The following is a 23,301-nucleotide window of genomic DNA, read 5'->3' as shown; positions in this document are numbered from 1 at the left end:
GGCATGGCGAAGAAAAGCAACATGCCCCTCCTCGCCTGTTCCCAACCTTTCTGCTACAAACACACTTTTTCCAGCCTCCAAGCATCAACCAGCTCTGGCTGTATCAAAAAGGTGCTCGCTAAACAACAACCCTACCACTTTAGGAACCATTCACCAGATGTGTTAACTAAAATGTTGAAACCACAAACAAGCTATCATGACATCCCAGGACTTGCGCTGACAACTTAAGACTTTTCCTCTATAGTTTTATAAAAGATACACAATATTGTTCTGCTTTGTCCAAGTTGTCTTATTTCAGCTGCTCTCTTTGGGGGTCGCCACAGCAGATCATCTGCCTCCATCTCACCCTGTCCCAGCATCCTCTTCTGTCATACCAGCACTCTGCAGGTCCTCCTTCACTACTAGGGTAGCAACACATTTCAACAGATTTGGGACAGGACTGTGTGTACCGCTGCGTAGCATTCTCTTTTCATTTATCAGTAGTCTACAAACGTCTGGGAACCGAGGAGTCCAGTTAGCAGACTTCTGGGAAACGACTGTTGTCCCATTTGTGTCAGATACGGGATTTTAGCTGCTCTGCAGTGCTGGGTGCTCTTTGTTTTCAGCTGGTCAAAGAATCCAGGACTGCAGGCAGGTTGGTCCACGACCCCGATTCTTCTATGAAACCATGCTATAATAATAGACACAGGACGCGGTTTATCATTGTCTTGTTGAAATATTCAAGGTGTTCCCTGAAAAAGATGTCATCTGGATGGGAGCATATATACCCTGTGTATATATATATATATATATATATATATATATATATACCTTTCAGCACTGATAGAGCCTTTCCATAGCTGCCAATTGCACAGGCACAAATGCACCCCAATACCATCAAAGATGCAGGCCTTTGAACTGAGCGCTGATAACAAGCCAGATGGTCCCTCTCCTCTTTAATCCAGAGGATGTGGTATCCATAAATAATTTCATATTTCAATTTGTCTGACCACAGAACAGTTTCCCACTTTGCCTCAGTTCATTTTGAGGCAGAGAAGATGGTGGCGTTTCTGGATCATGTTCACATTTGGCTGCTTCTTTGCACAACAGAGCTTTAACCAGCATTTGTTGATGGCACGGTGAACTGTGTCCAAAAAGGCAGCGATTTCTGGACGTGTTCCTGAGCCCATGACAGAATCATGTCCTTTTATTAATGTAGCGCTGCTTGAGGACAGCATCCCGACATTTTCAGAACTGGGTTTGGATCATAACCATGTCTCTGGGAAGTTTTTGCATAGAAATATCAATCTTACTCAAATACAATACATAGACTGAATTTATCTGCAAAAACTGTACACCTGTTTAAAAATGTACTTTTTGTAAGCTGCTGGGTTTAAATGAGTTAAACTACAATTAGCCCCTCCTGGGTTAAAAAGTGCTTTAATACCTTTAAAAAAATGTCTACAGACTGTGTTGAAGAGATGGCGCCTGAGGGATGGGTCATACTTTTGTGTAAAACCAATTTTTACTACAAATTGGTGCAGTGAGTTAAAGTTATACTTATTTAAACAAGTGATTAAAGACATTTCTATTTAAAATGGCAGCCTGGTAAAAGGCACAGCCTCTCAAGCATTTGGGGGTAACCATAAAGAGACATCGGACATTAAAACTGCAGCAAACATCTGAAAAGATTTCACCATACCTAGCAGTAAAACACCACCCCCTGGTGGCCAGATATTTAATTACAAGTGCCTTTAAACCTCAAGGTAATTCCCCCTGCAGCAATATGAAGAAAAAAGCAAAAATATTCCACATTATTGAATTGAAAAATCTGATTTTATACAATTATGACTGAACCCTACATTGCTACTGTGGCACACAAATATTAAGTCAACTAAAAGATGAAAAAATGTATAAATAGAAGGTGAGAAATCAGAGGCAACAGCACTGTTTTACAAATCATTTTTATTTAAAGTAAAATAATCTGTGGAAGGCGACAGGAAATCAAATGTTGTACTGCAACAAGTCGACCAACTAATATGAAAACCATCTTTAGCATCTAAAGTTTTTATTATTAAACAACGATGGCTTTAAATAACTCCACAATTATGTACTTATTCACAACCCTGTAAAATATAATTCATGGAAAAAATTATTCTGACATTTGACTTTAGGAAAAACAAGCCTGAAAAAAAAGGGCTTAACAGACTAAGAATTAAGTTTTTATCTTTTAGGGTGTCATGATTCTGAAAATATGGGAAAACTGGTGTCTCAATCTATAAAACAAAAACATATTTAAACTATGTGTACAGATATTTTACCTGCTGCTTGGCTGCATCACTGGAATCAGTGCACAAACAGGACCTGTAAGACACGACAAACACAGGAATTAAATGTTTTCCAACACTGAAAGCACAACTAAAGGCCACTCTGAAACTCTGAGGTTTGGATCACAGAATATAAGTATTAGGTGTATTTCACTCAAACTGTAGTAAGCATGTCAGTTGGATGATATCCTATAATTTAGTTAAGTACAATCAACTAGTCAGTCATACAAAAAGCACCAAATAAAACTACAGATTTATAAATGGCCTGCTATATCACACCTAACATGGCGAAGGAGATGAGCTGAAGACTTTCATCTACAGCAGCAGCCTCTCTGAAATCTAAGCAGGCGGATTAAATGCGGAAAAAATTAAGACTGTCGGCTGTGAGATTGTTAAAACTTGCACTTATTTTTCCTTAAAGGTACTTATTAAAATTGCCCTCTGCAAAATCTACCTGCTTAAGTTTGTTTTACACTTACCCCATTTGCGAGTCTTTGTCTTGCGTTGTGCTCTTAACGACTTGCACCATCTTGTGGTCCACAGTGGTATTACATGAATGTACGGCCCAGCACCAGTTGAACTTCGGTGGATATCTGTCAACATAACAAAAAGATACTGTGGGCATGAAGTCATAGCAGTCGTTTGCTCTAACAACAACGACAATTACGACATCTCAATCTGTCGAATCTCCAACATGGAATCAAATCGATCATGTTGTTTGACAACTTTGTAATTATTATTGTGAAGAGAGAACAGTAAACAGCACAAACATCAGTTTGTAGGCTAAAACAGACTCTACTGTATAGAAAGCCCATAACTAATTGCACACAACTTTTGAACATCAGAAATGTATCGCTCCAAAGTGACTTCATAGTAAGGCCAAATACAGTCACACATTTTATGAGAAAACCACGCTTATGAAGCAGTCATATGTTTGACTTACTAAACTGAAACAACGTTGCATACAAAGTCTAAACTATCAGCAGCACACAAGTACTTTGTGTGTTTTAGAATGCAAATATACAAGAGAGGAAAAAATGTTTTACCTGTTGTAATCTATTCTTTAGCATCGGTGACACCTGGTTAGGGTCTGTCACGTTTCCCAGATCCTTTTTTTTTTTTTTTTTTTTTTTAAATAAAGTGAAGCAAATGATATGCAGAACTGCAGCACGCATGCACCTTGCAAATGCACAGGTCTCTCTCTCTCTCACACACACACACACACACACACACACACACACACACACACACACACACACACACACACACACTCTAAATTATATAACTCATCAAGGGGGGTTTTGTTTCACTCCCCAAACATCAGTGAACAGTCCCCACAATGTGGGACTACAATATTAATGCAGCATACCAGTTCATGTTTGCGCATTTTACAGGCCAGTCAGATGCACATGCAAATATTTCTATTTCTACTGATCATTACATTCTTAAAATGTGTCCACAGGCAGCTCACTACCTCATTTTCTAAATACTATACTCATGTGCTTGTTGCATCTTTTTCATTGACAGGCTGTCCTAAAAGCTCCCTGAAAAGCCTTCAGCTGATCCAAACTGCTGCAGCTAGAGTACTGACAGGGACTAGAAAGAGAGAGCAGATTTCTCCCATATTGGCTTCTCTTCATTGGCTCCCTGTTAAATACAGAATAGAATTTAAAATCCTTCTTCTAATATACAAGGTCTTGAATAATTAGGCCCCATCTTATCTTAAAGACCTTATAGTCCCATATCACCCCAACAGAGCACTTCACTCTCAGACTGCTGGCTTACTTGTGGTTCCTCGGATACTTAAGAGTAGAATGGGAGGCAGAGCCTTCAGCTTTCAGGCCCCTCTTCTGTGGAACCAGCTCCCAGCTTGGATTCAGGAGACAGACACCCACTCTATTTTTAAGATTAGGCTAAAAACTTTCCTTTATGATAAAGCTTATAGTTAGGGCTGGATCAGGTGACCCTGAACCCTCCCTTAGTTATGCTGCTATAGGCCTAGACTGCTGGTGGGGGGTTCACATAATGCACTGTTATTCCTTCCCACTGTCACCAAGTGTTGCTCATAGGGGGTCGTTTTGACTGTTGGGTTTTCTCTGTATTATTGTAGGGTCTTTACCCACAATACAAAGCGCCTTGAGACAACTGTTTGTTGTGATTTGGTGCTATATAAATAAAATTGAATTGAAGATTATAAATTATTGGATTTTCAATCATTTTTGCTGCAGTGGAGAGAGGCTGGGGCATGTTTGCAATAACGACACTGAAAGCTAGGGTCTGCACAAAAAACAGATGCTGTCAGCTTAAAAACTATCGACTGCACACACAAAATGTTTTTCCATCTCAGTTTTACTGATCTGGAAATGTCGATTATCTGCACCATTTCATAAATACATGAAACAACCAAAGTTGCCTGGTTGCTGCTGTAGTTTGGAGTACAGGGAAAACGTTTTGACCATCTTGTTGCAAACTATATACTAACTGTTCATCACTCACATAGCTTAAAAATTAATTTGTATTAATTACAGTATCACAATAGTATGTCCACTAAAGCTGAGCGTTGACATTCATTTAATTCCAACAACATGAAATTAAGTTAATGAATCAATGTCAGCGTTCAGCTTTAGTGGACATACTATTGAAATACTGTAATTAAAACTGTAAAAAAATACTGTAAAATTACATCATCTGTAAAGAAATGTATACAACAGCTTAAAGTCTGCTAGAAAACCGTTTCTGAAAGAACTCTTTAAAATAGCAAGCTAACTAGAAATGTTGAGATAAATAATTAACCAATAATGTCTACAAAGGCTTTTTTCCAGCAGGCTTAACTCCTGTGGTCCAACGGCACACTGTTACTGACAGAAGCACCAACAGAAATTTTACTTTGGAGGAAATTACAAATTTTGTTCATAAAAAGACCATTTAATTGACTTTTTTCTGATCTACACCAGTTCACAAAAAAACTGCAAGTTACTGGAGTGATTTTTATCTTTTTATTTATTTTTGGCCAAGTGAAAATGAACTGCAGCACCTCTCACTGTATTACATCCACAGCTAGACAGCGAGGGGGGGGGTAGCTACACTGTGTTCAGCTTCTTTGTGTACTTCAGTGTTGACTGAGCTGAGATCATGTTGGGAGTTGGAGCCATTTAAAGTTCAACAGCAGTTACAATGGAAATGACTGCAAATACGACACTAACAAATTATTAGCATTATGAGGAAGACAATTAGAGCAGTGCTTTTTTTTTTTTTTAATTATCAAAAGAAATATCTGCACAAATCAGTATGCTGAATTTATAGTGAGTGCTGTGATCATTAAAGCAGCAATAAACCTGATCTTTGTGGCTTTGAAAAAAAGAAAAAAAAAAGTAGAGAAAGAAACAAAAGAAAGTTTAAAAATATAAATTTTGAAAATGTACATATTCTTCTTCCCAGAACTGAAGGGTAATCTGTGTGGGGAAACGGCTTAAAAAAAAGAAAAAAAAAAAAAGAAGTAACATTTTGTACACTGGTGTGTACTACTGCCTGCACTCAGCTTTAACCAGAGCACAAAGCAGCAAGAAGACACACTGATGTCTATAGCTTAATCAGGACTTTACAAGTCTTCATCCGGTAGCTTCATTAATTGGTTCCCACAACACGATACTGTCTAAATCAACACTGAACAGGCAAATCCAGATGATGGCTTTTAACACATCATTGCATAGAAAACAAGCTTTGAGACAAGTATTTAAAAGACTAAATAGAGCAAAATAAAGAACTGGGAAAGAGACCTGGAAGAACATTTGTAAGATGTAAAACAAATGAAAAGACTGACAAGTGCTTGAAGCCATCTTTCAGGCATAGTGGAGGTAATGTGGTGTGGATGGGGCTCTGCTAGTGGATACTGCTTGATTAGAAGCTATTTCCTTCTGCAACAGGACAAAGAACTATTAGGAAAAGAAGCAGTCAGCTGGTATTCATGTGGTTTAATACAATTTGTGTAGAGTACCTCATAAATCCTGACTGAGTGTAAGAAGTGTTAATAAAAAGACACTTTTCAATTACAAAGAAACAAGCTCCTACAAATGTTTTATTTCTCCTCACCATCAAATACAGGATGCACTGGAGCTGCAGAAACATTCACTCTCCATTAGTCTGAACATCTAATTAAAAATTTAAGAGAAAATGCAAAGGAAACACCACAATCAAAATGCAACACGGGAAAAACTGAAGCATTATATGGAAATAAGTGGACAGAGACAGATTTACCCTCAGGAAACTTTTTTTCTTAGGAAATGAAGTCTTCGTTTTCATCCCTACCTCTCAGTGCTAAGACTTCTGCCTCAAGTCAATGCCAACATTCTGAAAACATGCTGGCACTTCTTCGTTAATGGTACTGTAGGTTGTGAAAATGGCAGAAGAGGCAAAAACAACCAACAGTCACACACTATGGCCAAAAATACAGGGCTACACATCTGGCAACAAGTCCGTTTGTGAAATTTCTTCCCTCAGATATCCCACGGTCAAATGTAAGAGGTATTACTGTAAAGAGGAAGTGTTTAACAACCACAGCAACTCAGTCACCATTTCATTTTAGAGTGGGGTCACTGACTGCAGAGGTGCATAGTGTATAAATGTCGCCAACTGCAGCTGAGCTCCAGACCTTCTCTGGCATTAACATCAGCACAAAAACTGTGTGCCAGGAGCTTCATGGCCAAGCAGCTCCTGTAGGTGTAATGTGTAGGTGGCCCGGTACTTTTGTCCATATAATGTGCAATATTTGAACCAAATGGGATTTAACACTTGTCTAAGTTTCAGTAGTTGCTTATGTCAAATTATAAAAATTCCCAAGGGTTACATTTTACTTGTTAAGCATGACAGCCCACCTGTTGGAGGCGTTCAAAATCCCATGCTGACAAAGGCTAATGTTAGCATGTTACAGTGAACATAGCAACAGCACAAAACAAAAGCTGGGAACTGTTCATAACTAGGAAAACATTTTTGATACGGTTTGGACATATATATATATAAATTAAAAAAAAAAATCCACCAGTATCACATCAGCTTCCTGCTCCAATGTGTTAACATGCAGGCTAATTTGTGGTGAAGAAAAGGAAATGGGATTATCACAACTAATTGTCTTGTAATAAACAGAAAATTGCTGAATCATTACATCATGACAGTTATTATAGGGAACATATCACCATTTCACACCATTAGTTACTCTGCAATTCCCACGCACTAGTTATCACTGTTTATCCAAGCACTGTGCCTGTGCGAGCACATGCTAAGGACAGCAGTTTTTTAATGTTAGAATACATTCTTTTGTTGAAAACTGTAACCTCAATATCAGTACTATCAAATTTGACACTCCGTCTGAGAAGTCAGTATTTGTGTTTTTGTAATCTTATTTTTTTTTTTTTTAAAGTTAAAACTTCCTTAAAGCAACTTAAAATTTATCCTAGACAACAGCAGTCAATGCAACTGCAAACCTGCCTATCCACAGAAGCATCCCTCGACATGCTCTGAAATGTTGCCTCCACAATGAGCGCACAAACCGCTTCATTTAGACCACAGAGAGAAGTCATTCGACAAAAAAAAAAAAAAAAAGTGGACAGTTTAGATAAAAAAAAAAAACATGTTCTTTTATCAATCACAAAATAATGGCTCAGAAATTATAAAAACAAAAACAACATATCCCCCAGCAAACATATCCAAGTCCCAGGGATGGTAGTGGGTCAGCAAAGTGTAAAAACAAGAATTAGGACTCAATAACAGATCCATGAGTACCATGAGGAGTTAGTATCTGCGACGCTTGTTATTTGGCCCATCAAAGACTCCCCCTACTGGGCTGCCTCTTCCAAATCCCGGAGCTGGTCCAGCTTGAGTGCCCAATGATGGCGGCGGTTGCTGCTGCTGTTGTTGCTGCTGCTGCTGCTTTGGGGACTCAACATCGGTTCGGCCCCCCATGGGTCCACCTTGCGGGTATCTATCGTTTCGCTGTGATATAATTAGGCCAGCGATGCAGAAATGGCAGGAACAATGAAGGATGGAAATAATTGTGTTGCAGGGATGGGATTTTTTTTTTTTTTTAATGAATAGAGGCCAGAGGAGCGATGAGCCGAGGAGTACAGGATTTTCAAGAATGGATTTATAAGGTTCAGTCAGTGTTTAGTTTGATCCGAGGGTCACCATCCAAGAGTAAAAGGGAGAGAAATAAACCACGCAAACACAGGGAGAGAGAGGAATATAACTGTTAGTTAAATCTCCAGTTTTAACAAAGTTCTTCAAATCTTAAATAATTCTTCCTCAAATATAAAGCTTCTGAGGGTCAACTGATGTTAAATTACTAGCTCTAAAATTCTTTTTAGCAATTTCTTGGAAACCAAATGTTTACAGTAATGGAAAAACTTCTTCCAATATAAACCATGTCAAGCTTTAATTTATTTTTCTATATACATTACCATGGCTCCATTCTCTGACATCAATGGTGTCCCCATTTTTGCTGTTCCCTCTGGGCCAATGGGTCCTCCCCTTCCACTCATGCCCATCATTTGACCTTGGTTACCACTGGGCCCTGCAGAGGCCTGGTTATAGCCATCTACATGCAAAACAATGGAGCATCGGTTGGTTTTATTGTAATTTAGTGCAATTAATGCACTCAATGGTAGCTTCAAGATAGAACTATTATTACAGTTTTGAAAGTTAACATTGGTTTTTGGTCAAAAGCTAAAAGAATTTGAAACTTACAAGATGTAATAGAACAACCAAAGGGGAATGAATCATTTTTAGAAAATTTCACAGGAATCCATCCAAATCTTGTGGCTGCATTAATGTAAAAATGGAAGGTCAACCTCAGAGTCACAACAACATAAAGCCAAGGTCACCAAAATCAGGAGGCTACATCACACAATTTTTTTTTTTGCAGAATTTCACAGCAATTCAACAATGGAGCAACCAAATGAGTGAAAATACCATAATATTTTAGATTTTAAAATTTTTTTAAATTTTTTCTTTTTCCACAACCAAAAAACCAATGTTAATGACTGTCCAAAATTTTAACTTATGTTGCAAAAGTATTACAGAGACTGACTCACAGTAGATGAAAACCAGAACAAAAGAGCTAAAACGCCAAGTCGCAAAGTCCATTTACTTCTAATAACCAACCCTTGGATTGCACATCACCATAATCACAGAAAATACATAGCTGAAGTATTTAGAAAGTAATACTGGACTGCATTTAAAGTAAATTTTAAAAAAAAGACTTCGACAGACATCACAGATTCGTTATTCAAAAGTAAACCCACACGACAAAGTACTGTGACTACTGTGTACATTTGTGATGATAATAATAATCAACATGACTTGAGAATGGCCATTAATCTGACATCAGAGACTATTTAATATATTTACCATATTAGGACAAGGTTTCTTTTACCAAAGAGAATGTGTAACCAAAAGAAAAGGAAAAAACAATTAGAAAACTATGGACAGCATTTTCGGGAAAAAAACAAACAAAAAAACCCCCCAAAAACAAAAAGAACTTGCACTAGAAATTTAAGTGCACAAATACATAAACTATTACTGCTACATGTACTACAATCCCATGAACTCAGTGTACCCATATACCATTTCATCCAGTGGTTACAGCAGCATACTGAGGGGGAAAAAAAAAAAAAAAAGTACTAGCATGACCTTTATAAAGCCACAGAGTATTTTTACACTTTTTTTTAGCACAGTACTTGAAACTACCAGTTTTTTGGCTGGGCAAAGTAATTTTATGATTTCATTATGGCATTATCACCAGGATAAGTAAAAGTCATACTATAGAAAAACAAAGTTACGCACGTGTATTCTTTTTTATGACTACGTTCACACTGCAGCCTGAAGTGACCCAATTCCGATTTTTGTGAAATCCGATTTTTTTTTTTTTTTGGCGTGGTTGTTCACATTTCCAAATAAATGCGACTTGGATGTGATCTGCGTGTGAACAGCAGACGAACCTGAAAGTGTCCCGCATGCGTAGTAGAGGACGCGATAACGTCACATGTAGCGAGCGCGCTCAATGTTTGCGTAAGTCACACGTTTTCCTTCCCGCGTCCGTGTAACGGGATGCAGAATAGTGACGTTTGTCGAGTATCAATGACGTGCAGGTCAGATAAATGCGACCTGGCCGTACACACTCAGATCGCATTTGAATAGATCGGATACCGGATTTAGGACCACATATCCAAGTGGCCTGGGTCGCATTTGAAAAAAATCTGATCTGTGTTGTTCAGACTGGCATGAAAAGATCAGATAAAGGTCGCATGAGGGCGAAAAAAAAATCGGATTTGGGTCACTTCAGGCTGCAGTGTGAACGTAGCCTATATTATCTATAAATTTTAAATGACAATGTGTCATTGTCAGTGTGTAGGATTTGGCTGGACTAGTGATGAGGTTGCAGTTTGCAACCAGCTCAATACCATCGCTTCACCATTGCCAAATGTGTAGTCGAACCTACGGTGGTTGTACTTCATTCTCTATGTATCTAATAAAGTAGAGCTCAATGTCTGGGTATTATCAGATACCGCAGAAAAATGATGACACACCATGACAGGTCCAGTGAAAGAGAACCCACTTTCCATATACAGAAGAAGAGTTCATTCTGTTTCTACACTAAACTGTGAGATTCTGGAGATGCTACACATCAGCCTTAGCAGTTCATCACTCCTTCCAACTCTTTACATTGAATTAAAAAGGTTTTCTGTGAGCTTACACTCTGAGTGAGCAAGTTTTAGCCAAAACAGCGATGAAATTATAAATTATAATGCTGCACTTTTGTATGTACTGTATGTTGTGAAATTCTTACAGCACTGAGGCCGGCATATGTATTGAATTCCTAACTAGTTGTATAATAAAGAAAGTCTTTGTTGCTGCAACCAAGTTAGCTATTAAAGCATCTGCTATATACAACTACATCATTTATTGTTGCCAAAAATCAGTTATTACCCAAGTTAATATCATGGATCACATTAGCTGATAAAGTAATTTGTAAAGCTGTTCAACTAGCATTTCCAGTCAGATAGCAATAATGTTAACAAGCAAAAACCGAAGGTCACCTGTAACTACCGGTAAGCTATGCTACATGAATCTGTCTATACTTATGCTTGTTTCGCGCTTGAGTGGGGGTAGCGTGAAGACAGTCCACATTCAGTCACGGACAGTCCCTCGACCTGCAGAGAGTGCTTGCTGTCAGGTGGGGCGGTGTGTGTAGCTTTTGTGATGTATTTTTTCTCTTTTTTTTCTGCACCCCTTCCCTATTCCAGCCTACTCGTCAACTAAGGAGGACTGCACAGGAGCATGTTTGCAGTGGGTGAAAATCCCTCTTTTCACTGTCCAAATGGAAACGTGTCTGTATATGGACACATTTATGGAACCATAAATTACTCTTTACTCTGCAACATTGGCTGTTGGAATCCTTTAACTCTTTCCCTACCACAAAGACGACATTTGGCGACCTCCCCTGTACCCAAATGATGAGCATCAACACCTCATTCATCTATATCGATTGACAGACCAACATCTGGATCGATCGACATCCATCCATCCATCCCGCTATCTCTCAACAAAGACGTAGTTTAACGGCCATTCGAATAGGTTCGGGGTTTATTTCTGGAAGCAGGTCTGAAATATGACAAAAACCACTCAGTTCACAAAACAGAAACAAGGGTTACTCCTAGTAGGCGTCCAAGAGTGAAAGAACTTAAAAAAATGTAAAAAGGAAGAGCCAATAAGCCCCAGGAGTTGAGAGCGCTCACATTCAAGAGAATATTTTGCTATGTTAAGTAGTTTGCAATTGTTCCGTAACACCAAGCATTCACCAACGTTAGCCAAAGGAAAGCCAGCTCATGTTCAGTTTGAACCAAAGAAAGTTCCATGTATGAATTTAACGCCCTATCTACTATAGGACTTAACTAAGTAAAATTGTTATTTTCTGAGGCACTGAAGGAGGTCATTGTGGAACAAGCACAGATATCTCACTATTTAATTCTTGCAGAAAAACTGACCAAGATTGTTTGCATAAAACTCAGTCCACAGTTTGTAGATGCAACCAATGAACCAGCAAAGGTCCTACTTTTTAAGCTGCATTATAGTCTGTTCACACATTGCAGAATTATTCATTATTAGGAACTTCTGTATTGCCAAAGAGTGAGATTACCACCAGCTTGCGTGCTCTAAAATTTTATATAATGTACCTATAACAGTGTAATCTCAATCTTCTTGAATAATTGGGAAATACTTTGACATTTAAAACAATTTTTTTCTTTAAAAAAGCACTGCAGATAGAGCAGTTCAGATGAAACATCAGAGAAGTGCACGTAAGTCAGATATCACACTGCAAACCGAATACTATAGCCACTTTAAATAAAGTGCTCCGGACATGTCGCTACAAACTGCATTTAAACAAGTCACTGCAGACTAGTTTATGAAGGTGATGTGCAATCCTGGGTTATAGACTTTTTTATGGTGAAAAGCTACCATTAAAATTTAACAATATGTCCAAGTTAGATGATCACAGACTCCAACATCAGTCCCCGGCCCCTCATCCCACACTCAGCAGATCACCAATTGTTGAAGACATGATTTTCATTCCCAACAAAAGAAAAATAAATACATCAGTATGTACTGCAAGGCTGAAGGCCAAGACTTGTACAACTTACAAATTTCACATTAAATTCGTGAATACCATTTATAATAGTGTTTAACATGTATAATTCAATTTTATTTATATTGTCACCTAAAGGTGGTGTATTATCCATTATGTCAGACCTGCATAGAGCTGAGGATGAAGGCTCAGAGACCCAATAGTTCTTAAACTATGTCTGCTCATAGACATTCAGTATACTGTACAGAGTCCATGTTGCTATGAAGATCATTTACTTTCTACTGCTGTGCATCCCAACTGACATTTCCCATTGAAGAGAGAAGAGAAAAAAAAAAAAAAAAAAATCAAACTATGCAACATATGTGAATAAGGTTATAAATAAGCCATTGAGGATGCAAGAACAATTAAAACTGGTACATGAAAACAATTCACTTGATCTGGTTTTTGTATTAACCAGGCCTTACAGATTCATGCCCGTACCTCCCATATTAATGGCTCCACGAGGGCCCAGCTCACCCACTCTCATTTCCTGTTCTCTCTGGAAGAAGTGAAGAGAAGCCTTCAGAACAAAACTGCTAAAATACAAATGCTTTGCGGATAACCTACTGCAACACACTCACAAATTATTACATTTCCACACAGCCACACTTGGATAAATAGCAGTTATACTAAAGAGACTTTAGGGTTAGCTTCAGTGCTTCTCTGTCTATTAAAACAAGGTCTTTTTTTTTTGTTTTTTTTGCAACACTTTAGATCAAATTAAAGTGTTAATATCTGACACACCAAGTTGACCCAGAAATTAGCACCTCAAGTCTTGAGATGTGCTCATACTTCAGGAAGGACAGATAGTGGGTGCACATATAGTGTGTTCTCCACGTGTGACTCCAAAGACAAGATGGTGACAGCAACACTGCTCTAAGTGTTACTTCATTTGTATTTGATCAAGTAAAAAAAGCAAATTAAATACAGCATCCATTCTGCCTTTCTCCACATCATCAACGATGGCGGCACTCGTAATGCACGCTCCCATTGCCTTCAAAATGAAAGCACAAACACATTGCAGTACAGTATGTGCAAGTGTTTCTCCCACAATATTAAAAAAGTAAATAGTTGTTGTTTATGTATTAATGTATCGTACATCCACCAGCTTTGTAATTTTTGCTTTGCATTGGAAGCTAAGCACAAAACACACACCTACCTATCATTTAATCAGCCAAACAGCTACTGGCAATCAATGGTGTTAGACAGGCCAAGAGTTAGGCCTCTTTTCCACCAGTACCTACTCGGCTCGGCTCAACTCAACTTTTAGGGTATTCCATTAAGTGGTAGTACCTGGTATCAGCTACTTTGTTTCTTTTTTTAAGTACCCACCCAGCCAGGTTTGTAAGCGAGCTGAGTCGAGCTGAAAATGTGATGTCAGATTGCAGGCCGCTGATTGACCAGGAAGTGACATCACTAGATGAGTCACAAGAGTGACTCCTTCACAACAATCAAACCCGCTGTTTTTGAAATCCAGCAATGAGGGAAATAACTACACACTAAGACATTTTTGTGCTTGGCGGCTGACGACAGAATCCAGATGGCGCGACTGTTGGTGACGTGTACAAATGACAACACAGGACCTTCGGGCCGCCTTGCTATAACAACCCTACCCACATTGAGGCGGCACTCAATTGTAATGGAAAACGACTGAAGCGAAGTAGAGTCGAGTCGGTACTGGTAGAAAAGAGACTGTGGTGATAACTGTAGAAAAGGTCAGTTTGGTGTGTCAGAGCTCGTGTAAAAACTTTGTTCGGTCACTGATGCTTTTTCCACATTCTCCCACACCACCACCGAGACATTTCTTTCACACACACACACACACAAAAATACTGTATTTACAGATACACATATACTCCTGTAGACACAGAATGTAAATAAGATTCAGAACAGACCTCATCCAGTCTGAGAAAACATGTGCCCTGAAAATAATGTTCCCCTTTAAAACAAATTAAAACTTGTATGAGCAGGTCTATATTATAATCTATCAATGTTGCAAACATTTTCATAACGTAATCACAACCTATAAAACAGCCATAAATAGTTCAGTTAGGCAGCCATTTATAATTAGTTCCACAATATATCACTGGGGAAGATGGGAGAGGACACAACTTACTGGAAATGCTGTGACTGAACTTCTGTACCGTTTACTGTACTTACCTTTAAGTGGTCACTATGTTGCAGTTATAAGAAAACTGACAAGCAAATTTGCTTAACATTATTGCACTAAAGTACAGTATTATCAAACAGTGGTAATTGCCTCACAGCTACTTTAAACACTAGAGGGCAGCAAAGGCAGGATTCATAATATTGGAGACAATAATCCAACGTATAAATACTACAAACTGCAATGACACGATAGCAAGATTAAAAAAAAGAGCCTTTTACTCGTCATTGCCAGATATCAATAATGAAAAAGAAAAAAAGGCTGTGAAACACAAATATAGACTCATGATCAAAAATATATTTTCCTTATTACACAGATGTTAATTCTTAAAAAGGTCTACATGGTAAAATTTTTATGTAGACTTTACTGTGCACATTAATGCACCTTACATTTTTCAAGCTGACAGAGGAAGATAATGTGGAGCTTGAAGTAGCACCTGCACTGACACACAAAACACAAACACAACCCTCTTAGCTCAAAAATAATTCTACAAAAAAATCATTTTCAGTCCTTTTTGTATCGTTTTAACTAACATAAATGAACTAAGTATCTGTTTTTCCTTACTACTCTAACAGTCGGTTCATAAGTGACAGATGGCAGACATATCCTAGGTACATTTGTTCAGCATCCATTTGCTATGTGAAAGTAAAGACAGACGCCAACAGGACCTTTAAACACAGCAAAGGACATGAAGAGAAAAGTTATAACAAATTAATAAAATACAGTATCATACCACCACTTACACACAGCAATCATAAGACTACACTTCACTCAAATATACTCACTTGAAATTCTGCAGATTACATGGCAGACTGGTCACATCATTACATACACTCACTGCTATTAAAACCTACACCCATGTTGCTTTTTGACAGTTTATCATCTAAGCCCTCAGCATGTTGTTAGAAATGGATTATTAATAAACTCTGAAAAGAAACATTTCTAAGTCAAGTCCTAAATGTCACAGTTTAATAAGATAAGACAGGTTTGGTTGGATGTCATGTTTTATTACATTGCAAATGGTTTTCCTTCGGCTGAAGTTACAATTACGTTGGGTGGCGCCAAAAATGTCACCATGTAGCAGCAGCTCTATTCACACAACCATCTATCTGTTTTCAGATCATTTAGAAATCAGCAGTTACAGCTGGCAGTGCAGCAGAGCTGCGCTGTTTGACTTCAGTGTTCTAGCTAATGGTTGATCACCAGGCGCTGCGCCTTGCTGAGACGCCCTTGCGCCAGGCTAAGGATTTCACCGCTTCATTTTCAGAACTCTGCTGTCACTGCAATTAGCCAGCAGGAGTGCACCCCGCGGACTCCTCCCTGGCTAGATCGCTGCTTGTGCCTGTATCATTTCACTGCAATTTGCAATCTACCACAGAGGCGGGCAGTTTCATTCACAATGTGCATGTTTGATCTAGCTACGGTCGCACGTCAGCTGTTGTTTTTCTTTATTTCAGCTGTAGCCACCTGAATGATCACTATAACCACAGTTTGCTAGCAGGGGCTGCGATTAGCACTAGCAATCGTTTGGTGCCTGAAGCCCCCCCCCCCCCCCCCCCCCCCCAGTACCGAGGGGCTCCGTCAAAATGTTTTCATGCTTTAATCCATGATTAGTGACTAAAAATAGACCTGCAGTAGAAACGTAATTTGGAGGATGCTTGTGAATAAAAAGCATTCCAGCATTAAGCTCATGCAGCCCCAGTTTTTCAACAAACACACAACAGCAGTTGTTTTATGTGCAGTCTGTCTGCACAACGCGCAGCAAGCGCAAAGAGGCAGAGCCTTTACTGAGACGGTGAGCTCAGGTGGAGCGAAACGTTTTTCTAGCGTCCCAAGCAGCAGCGCTTGCTCCTGTAAGCACATTAAAACCTTTACTGGGAAACAGCTGGAGGTCCTTCATCAACCACCTGATCAGCAACATGAAGAAAAGAGAACTTTGCAGCTGCTCCATCCACCGCTGTTTAAATCACACAGAGAAAGATCTGCAGTACGGAAGTTAAAATATGCTGATGAATTGTTAATACAAAAAATTATTTCTTATCTGATTACTTGATTAATTGATGGAGTAGTCAATAGAATACTCAATTACTAAAATAAATAAATAAAAATAAATAATAAAATAAGGCCTGATTTAGAGTTCTGCGTCAGTCCTACATACACAACCGAAAATCTTCTCTGAACCTAACCTGACATGCACCTTGAGAAATGCAACTACGCGTCCACAAAGACTGTGATTAATGCCTAGATTTCAGAGGTGCTTTCTGGTTACATATGTAGGCCCCGTCACTCAATTAACAAATGGGAGAAGCTTTAGCGGTTAGCATTAGCTTGCTAATTAGCATTAGCATCACTGATGGGGCTGATAAAAATTTCTGGCTAGAACCCTGCTTCATGTTTGGTTTAGTGCATGTGCACCCTGCTAACAGAGCGGAAACTAAGGCTACTACATCTCCTTACAAAAATGTGTAATGTTCCACAAGACTGTTGAGGACTGATACATTAATTGCTTGAATAACAGATACTGCAAGGCATCAGCTATATGATAAAATGTAACCTAAAACAACAGTTCTACAGTAAATACTGCTGTTAGTAATTTTGTATGTAAGGCTATTGCAGTTATTTAAGTAAAACTAAAAAACTAAAGAGCCCCCACCCCACCCCCCAAACTAAATCAGCTTGGAAAGATGTGACAGTCTTATGATAACTTTCGTATCTGATTTACACAAAAAACAACAAGTCTGAGATGGTGATGCAGTTACCATGATTGCCCCAACTACAACTAGAGCCTTGAGTAGCTGCATTATCTTGCTTCACTCCAATGGAATTGAAAAATAAATGAAAGAAAATTAAAACAAGCAATGGCAGATCATGGACCCTCGCAACAGTTCCTGGGAGTTAGCAACAAATAGTAGCCGCGCCATACAGTTACAGCTGCACACACATTTGGGATGTGCTTGAAAAAGATGTTTTAATAGCACATCTAAATCAAATTCAATTATATACAGCTTTATGAATTATTGTAAAATCCAGTCTAGTGAAACAGATTTGCATTACACACTCATCAGGAAAATAGCCATTTCTGTGATACATTGCTACAAAAAGAGCATATTTGAGACTAGGACTGCAACGATTCTTTGAGTAACTCGATTAATTCGATTATAAAAAATCCTTCATCAACCACCTGATCAGCAAGTTCCAATGTGAAGAAAAGAGAGCTTTGTAGCTGCTCCATCCACCACTGTTTGTTTCACACAGAGAAAAACTGCAGCGGAAGTTAAAATATGCACATGAACTGTTAATATGAACAAAGTATTTATCATCCGATTACTTGATTAATCGATGGAATAATCAATAGTTGCCGCCCTATTTGAGATATCTAGTAAATAAAGTGTTCCTGGCTTTATGATTTTGCTGTGAAACAAATTAACAGCAACATGCTCAACTATGGCAACAATGACTATGTTAAGAAGGCAGGTAAGGCTCGCCGTTTACACTAATCTAATCCAAGACTCTTACTACTCAAGGGCTCTGACTGCAATAATGAAATATTACAGGCTTCCATAAACAGGAAATGGAAAACACTGTCTCTACTTAAATCAAATAAAACTGACACAAAAACTATGGGAAATACAGTCTAGGTGATGCAAAAAGAAAAACTGGAAAAAACATGTTCTGCTCACCAAAGAACATAGACTGTATATAAACACAAACACAGCCACCGGGTCTGGAAACTGAAGCCAATGCAGAAGTACCTGAATGTGCAACATCACTGAGTGCTGATCGGTGCCAGCCGGTAGTTTATGGGACTGACGAGTGTTTAGATTTGGCAGGACAGCGCGTTAATTTAGCAGCAAACTCAGGTCACACAAATGTTTGGATTCATGACATTTCATCATGGTCGTCATTTGTCAGAAGATTAGTGCTTTGGCTGGAAGTCAGTTTAATTTAATCAGTTTCTAGTTGCACAGTTTTAGCGTTGGTGGAATGCAATGCACACTGAGTTGGTATGATTGTTCTAGAGTGTTGTGACCAGAGAAACAGTCATCATCCCTAATAATATTGGTTATTAAGTTATAGTAAGCTATCTTGTGATAACTGATTTTTGAAGTGTTATAACTTCTTGTTCCAAATAACCAAGACAGTAACAGCCATACGGCAAACTCAAAATTTCAAAACAACCATCCAAAAAACGAGGGCCAATGCCACAGCGGCTGCATCCATCTTTCATACAGTCTATGCTAAACGTGAGCTCAGGCGCAACTTCAAGCTTCCTGGAATTTGTTTGACTAATTGCTGCAAACAGAAGAGTGTGCAGCACTTTTCCTACAAGCTTCACATTCTGCCAAACTAGATTACCACACAAACCCGACTCTAAAAACAAAGTGTTTCTACATGTTTCTAGTAGGATACAGACCTGAAGCAACAACTACATCCAACATTTGGCCTGACATACTCACGCTTCTGTTTAAGGCTCTTAGATTATGACTTCAAACAACCCATAACACACCCTCTATGTAGGACCGTGTTTAATAATGACATTTTCCATATTTAATAAGAATATCTGTCATGCATGTCACATAATTAACAATTCTCTCTTTCAAACATAATTTTTTCATATGTCCGGGAAAGATCATCGCATTAAAGCCCCTTCCCCAAGAAATACCTCAAAGAAACTGATTGTAGCAGATACAAAAAAACAAAACACTACAACAATAACGAGTCCAACAACTAAAGGTAATGCAGTAAGATGCAAAAGACACAGCTCAGTATTAATGGCTGTACAAGCTGTATCGTGCCACTTCTAGTATGTCAAAGAGAATCTATTTATAACCCTACACTGTGTATGTTTATGTTTAAATTTCTGAAAATGATTAAAAAAAAAAAAAAACTGGTCTAATGTGACACAAATGGAACAACGCCAGCCTTTAGGCTAACTTTCTGGCTGATGGTATTAACTGCAGGTGGCTGTGTATCTCACATCACTATAAAAACTAACTGGACAGGTGTGTTTGGATGTGTGTGCTCCATCTGTACTCACATTTTCCATGTAGTTTGGTTTGAAGCCATCTGGTTGGCGTCTCAGGTCGTCCTGTTCTCTGTGCCTCATCAGCTCCTCTTCTCTCCTCCTCCTCTCCTCCTCATGCCTACAGAGTAAAGAGACGAATGAGTGAAATAATATAGATCAATTAATACGAAGCATGAAAAAGCTTAGAAAGAATGCACCGCATCATCAGAGTGATTCTACTCCGGTCCATTTTATTTATACGTGACCAAAATAAAAGTCACAAGTCTGATTACCTTAAAAAAATAAAAGCCCACAACTTCACTAATCCACAAAAGTAAGTAAAGTGAAACAATATAATTTGCCCATCCACAGTAGATACTAATTGCATTCTCAAGAACTTTGTTAAAGTGCTCTAATGGTCTTCTTAAATAAAGATGCACACACCTCATCTCTATCTGCTTTCGTCTCTGCAGCTCTTGGTTGCGAAGCTCCTCGAGTCTCCTCAGCTCCTCCTGACGTCTCATTAGATCTACATGAAAGACAACGTAAAGAGTTCATCCATGGAAGGAGAGACTGACTGGAAAGACAGCTGACTGTAATTTATTTTCACAGAGCACTGTGCAATTAAAGCTTTTAATTTGATTTATTTTTAAATCAGAGGAATAACCTTATAAAGAATATTATTAGCTAATTCATTTACAAAAGTGTCCATAAACATTCCTTCCATCTGCCACAAATATTATCTAAAGACGTGGAAAACACGCTCAAATGACTAAAGCATTACGAGGTGTTATCCAAGATGGCAGGCTGGTATTAAACTCCATACATAAAAGAGCAATAAAGGCCGCAGTCCATACCTTGCCTCATTAACATGAGCTGATGTTCATGCTTGGCTGACTCCAGCTCAGCCTCGAGTTTCTCTTTAGCCTCTTTGATGTTCCTGTCCACCTGCTCTCTCTGCTGTTTCTCCATCTCATCCAAAGCTTTCCAACGAGACGAGAACTCAAACTCGAACGTCCCCGGCTGGGCAAAACGTGGCTTCTGCTCTCGTTCCCTGTGAAGAAAAGACAAGTACTGTCAATAACTATAGTTTTTCCTTGAGTATCAATGGAAGGAAACTCAGAATCCACCTGTGTTACAATGTGGCCTCTGTGCTTACTTATAGTACTTTGGAGTTTTTTGCAGCAACTTTTCAGGCAGGCCATCCTCATCATCAAGGTGCTCCGCAGGCTCCACAATGGCAGGACAGGGTGTACTGAGGACAGAAGAAACTGTGTTAAAACTTCTCACATATTTGTGACAAAATGATTAAGGAATTAATTTCTGAAAACATGTCCAGTGGTGCATGCTCATACTCATTGTAACAATCCTGAAAACTTTGCCCCTGGCAATATTGGTGATACAGATGAAGGATGACAAAATAAAGACTGAATTTTGTGGTTTTGTTGTAATTTTAAAAGAAAAACAAGGTTCTCCGAAACAGACAATGTAATTAACAAATGTATATCAGAATGCATTTGTTAATTACATTCAAGTGTTTTCAACCCATCAAACAACCTCCTCCTTATGCTCCTTACGTGGTCAGCAGCAGTGCTCCCTCAGTGCAGCGCTCCAGAGCTTTACGTGCTGCTACTTTGTTTGCAACTCCACAATGCCTCTCCCAGTGGGACGCCCGCGGTCATCTGTCACAACAATAGCCCGCTCCACTGGTCCAAACTGAGAAAACGCCTGAGGATGCAAAGAGGTGAGGTAACCTTAAATCAGCAATGCAAGAGGGGGAAGAGACAAAGATTTCTGGCTCGTGTCCGCTCTACCTGTTCCAGCAGTTCGTTGGTGACCACAGGCAGCAGATTGCGCACTGTGAGCGCAGCGCCGTGAGTGGCAAAGCGGACTCTGATTGGTCGATTATTCAAAATAGTCCCATCCAGCTCGGCTTTAGCAATCTCTGCTAGAGTACGGGTTTCCTGAAGGGAGAAAGGTGGTTTTTCTCAAAACTGCTTTCACACACCTTAAAACGTATCTAAAGTGGCATCACCCATTAAGATGTAAAAAGAAACATTTAGTATCAAATTATAAGACGTAAGCTCGCTGTGGTAATGCTAACATAACCCCTTGCTAAGGTGGCTTAATCCCGGTCCATTTCCAAAAACAAACCCTGCGATGCTTCGTTACGAAAGCACACGGTAAAGCCAGAAAGTTAAACTCTTTATCCATACCAGGCGAATGAAGCCGAAGCCCCGCTCTCTGTTGATGAACACCTCGTTAACGTTCCCATATTTAGCAAACATGTTTTTGAACTCCTCCTCCGGAATATCCTGCGGGAGACTGCCGACAAAAAGACGGGATCGCTGGGTGAACGTCTTCTCACCCGGCTTTCGAAAACTAGTAATGTCTAGGGTCATTTCTGTCGGGCCTTCGCCGCTTCCTTCTGCGGCTCCTTCCGTTTGCTCAGCCGCGGGAGACTGCCGCGGCGGCGGGGCCGCGCTGTCTTTGTTCGCCGGTGTCTGCTCCGCGACCGGGGAGTCGGTTCCGCGTCTCGTCGGTTGGGGAGAATTGTTGCTTTGCATATTCATTTGTTGTATATTTCGGTTAGCCATGATTGGAATAGTTCTTTTATGGAAATGTGCTTAACTTTGATAAACTGGCTGCACACTAAAGATGCTCACAGATGCCTCCAAATTTTAAAGATGGCGACGGTTGCGTGCGCAACTTTCTTCCAGTTCTCGAGAGATTTGTGGCAGATGCAGCAGGTAAGAGCTAGAACAGGTTCAGGAGCTCAAGTAGATGATATATTTATAACAACTGTACTTATACAGTGTACGGTTTATGCCACAGCTGCGCTAAATTAACAGTATTGGTACCAAAATAATTTTTGATTGATTGATGATACTTTATTGATCCCACAATGGGGAAATTACAGTTAACAGAACACCCATCCAAGAAGACAAACAGAACAAACATGGGGAGATAGGTGAACTGTGGCCATGCTGCCCCCCCCCCCCCCCCCCCCCCCCCTTTCTGGAGGCGCTGCCATTTCAAAGACAGAAACAGTAGTGAAAAACATATAGGGATGAGTGAGGAAAAAAATCATCTCATACTTTGTATACATACGCACATACACAGTATAAGGTTACAAAAACCTTTTACGTTT

At 39.2% G+C, this 23,301-nt stretch overlaps 2 protein-coding genes across 2 annotated transcripts in view; one reads left to right on the top strand and one right to left on the bottom strand.

Moving 5' to 3' along the window:
• Positions 1-23,301, top strand: part of LOC115795702 (adrenodoxin-like) — a 63,477-nt gene that overhangs the window by 34,942 nt on the left and 5,234 nt on the right. The gene's annotated exons all lie outside the window — the stretch shown is intronic.
• LOC115795693 (paraspeckle component 1-like) lies at positions 5,399-22,835 on the bottom strand. Its single transcript, XM_030751725.1, is given in 11 exon segments — positions 5,399-8,291; positions 8,756-8,892; positions 13,420-13,477; positions 20,184-20,289; positions 20,595-20,679; positions 21,008-21,204; positions 21,310-21,405; positions 21,728-21,794; positions 21,797-21,878; positions 21,965-22,114; positions 22,367-22,835. Coding segments are annotated over 11 exon segments (1,560 nt in total). The 5' UTR covers positions 22,748-22,835; the 3' UTR covers positions 5,399-8,090.

Source organism: Archocentrus centrarchus, chromosome 2 (assembly GCF_007364275.1).
Source record: "Archocentrus centrarchus isolate MPI-CPG fArcCen1 chromosome 2, fArcCen1, whole genome shotgun sequence".
Lineage (NCBI taxonomy): Eukaryota > Metazoa > Chordata > Actinopteri > Cichliformes > Cichlidae > Archocentrus > Archocentrus centrarchus.
The sequence above is the reverse complement of the archived record's forward strand: the minus strand, read 5'-3'. Positions and strand labels throughout refer to the sequence as shown.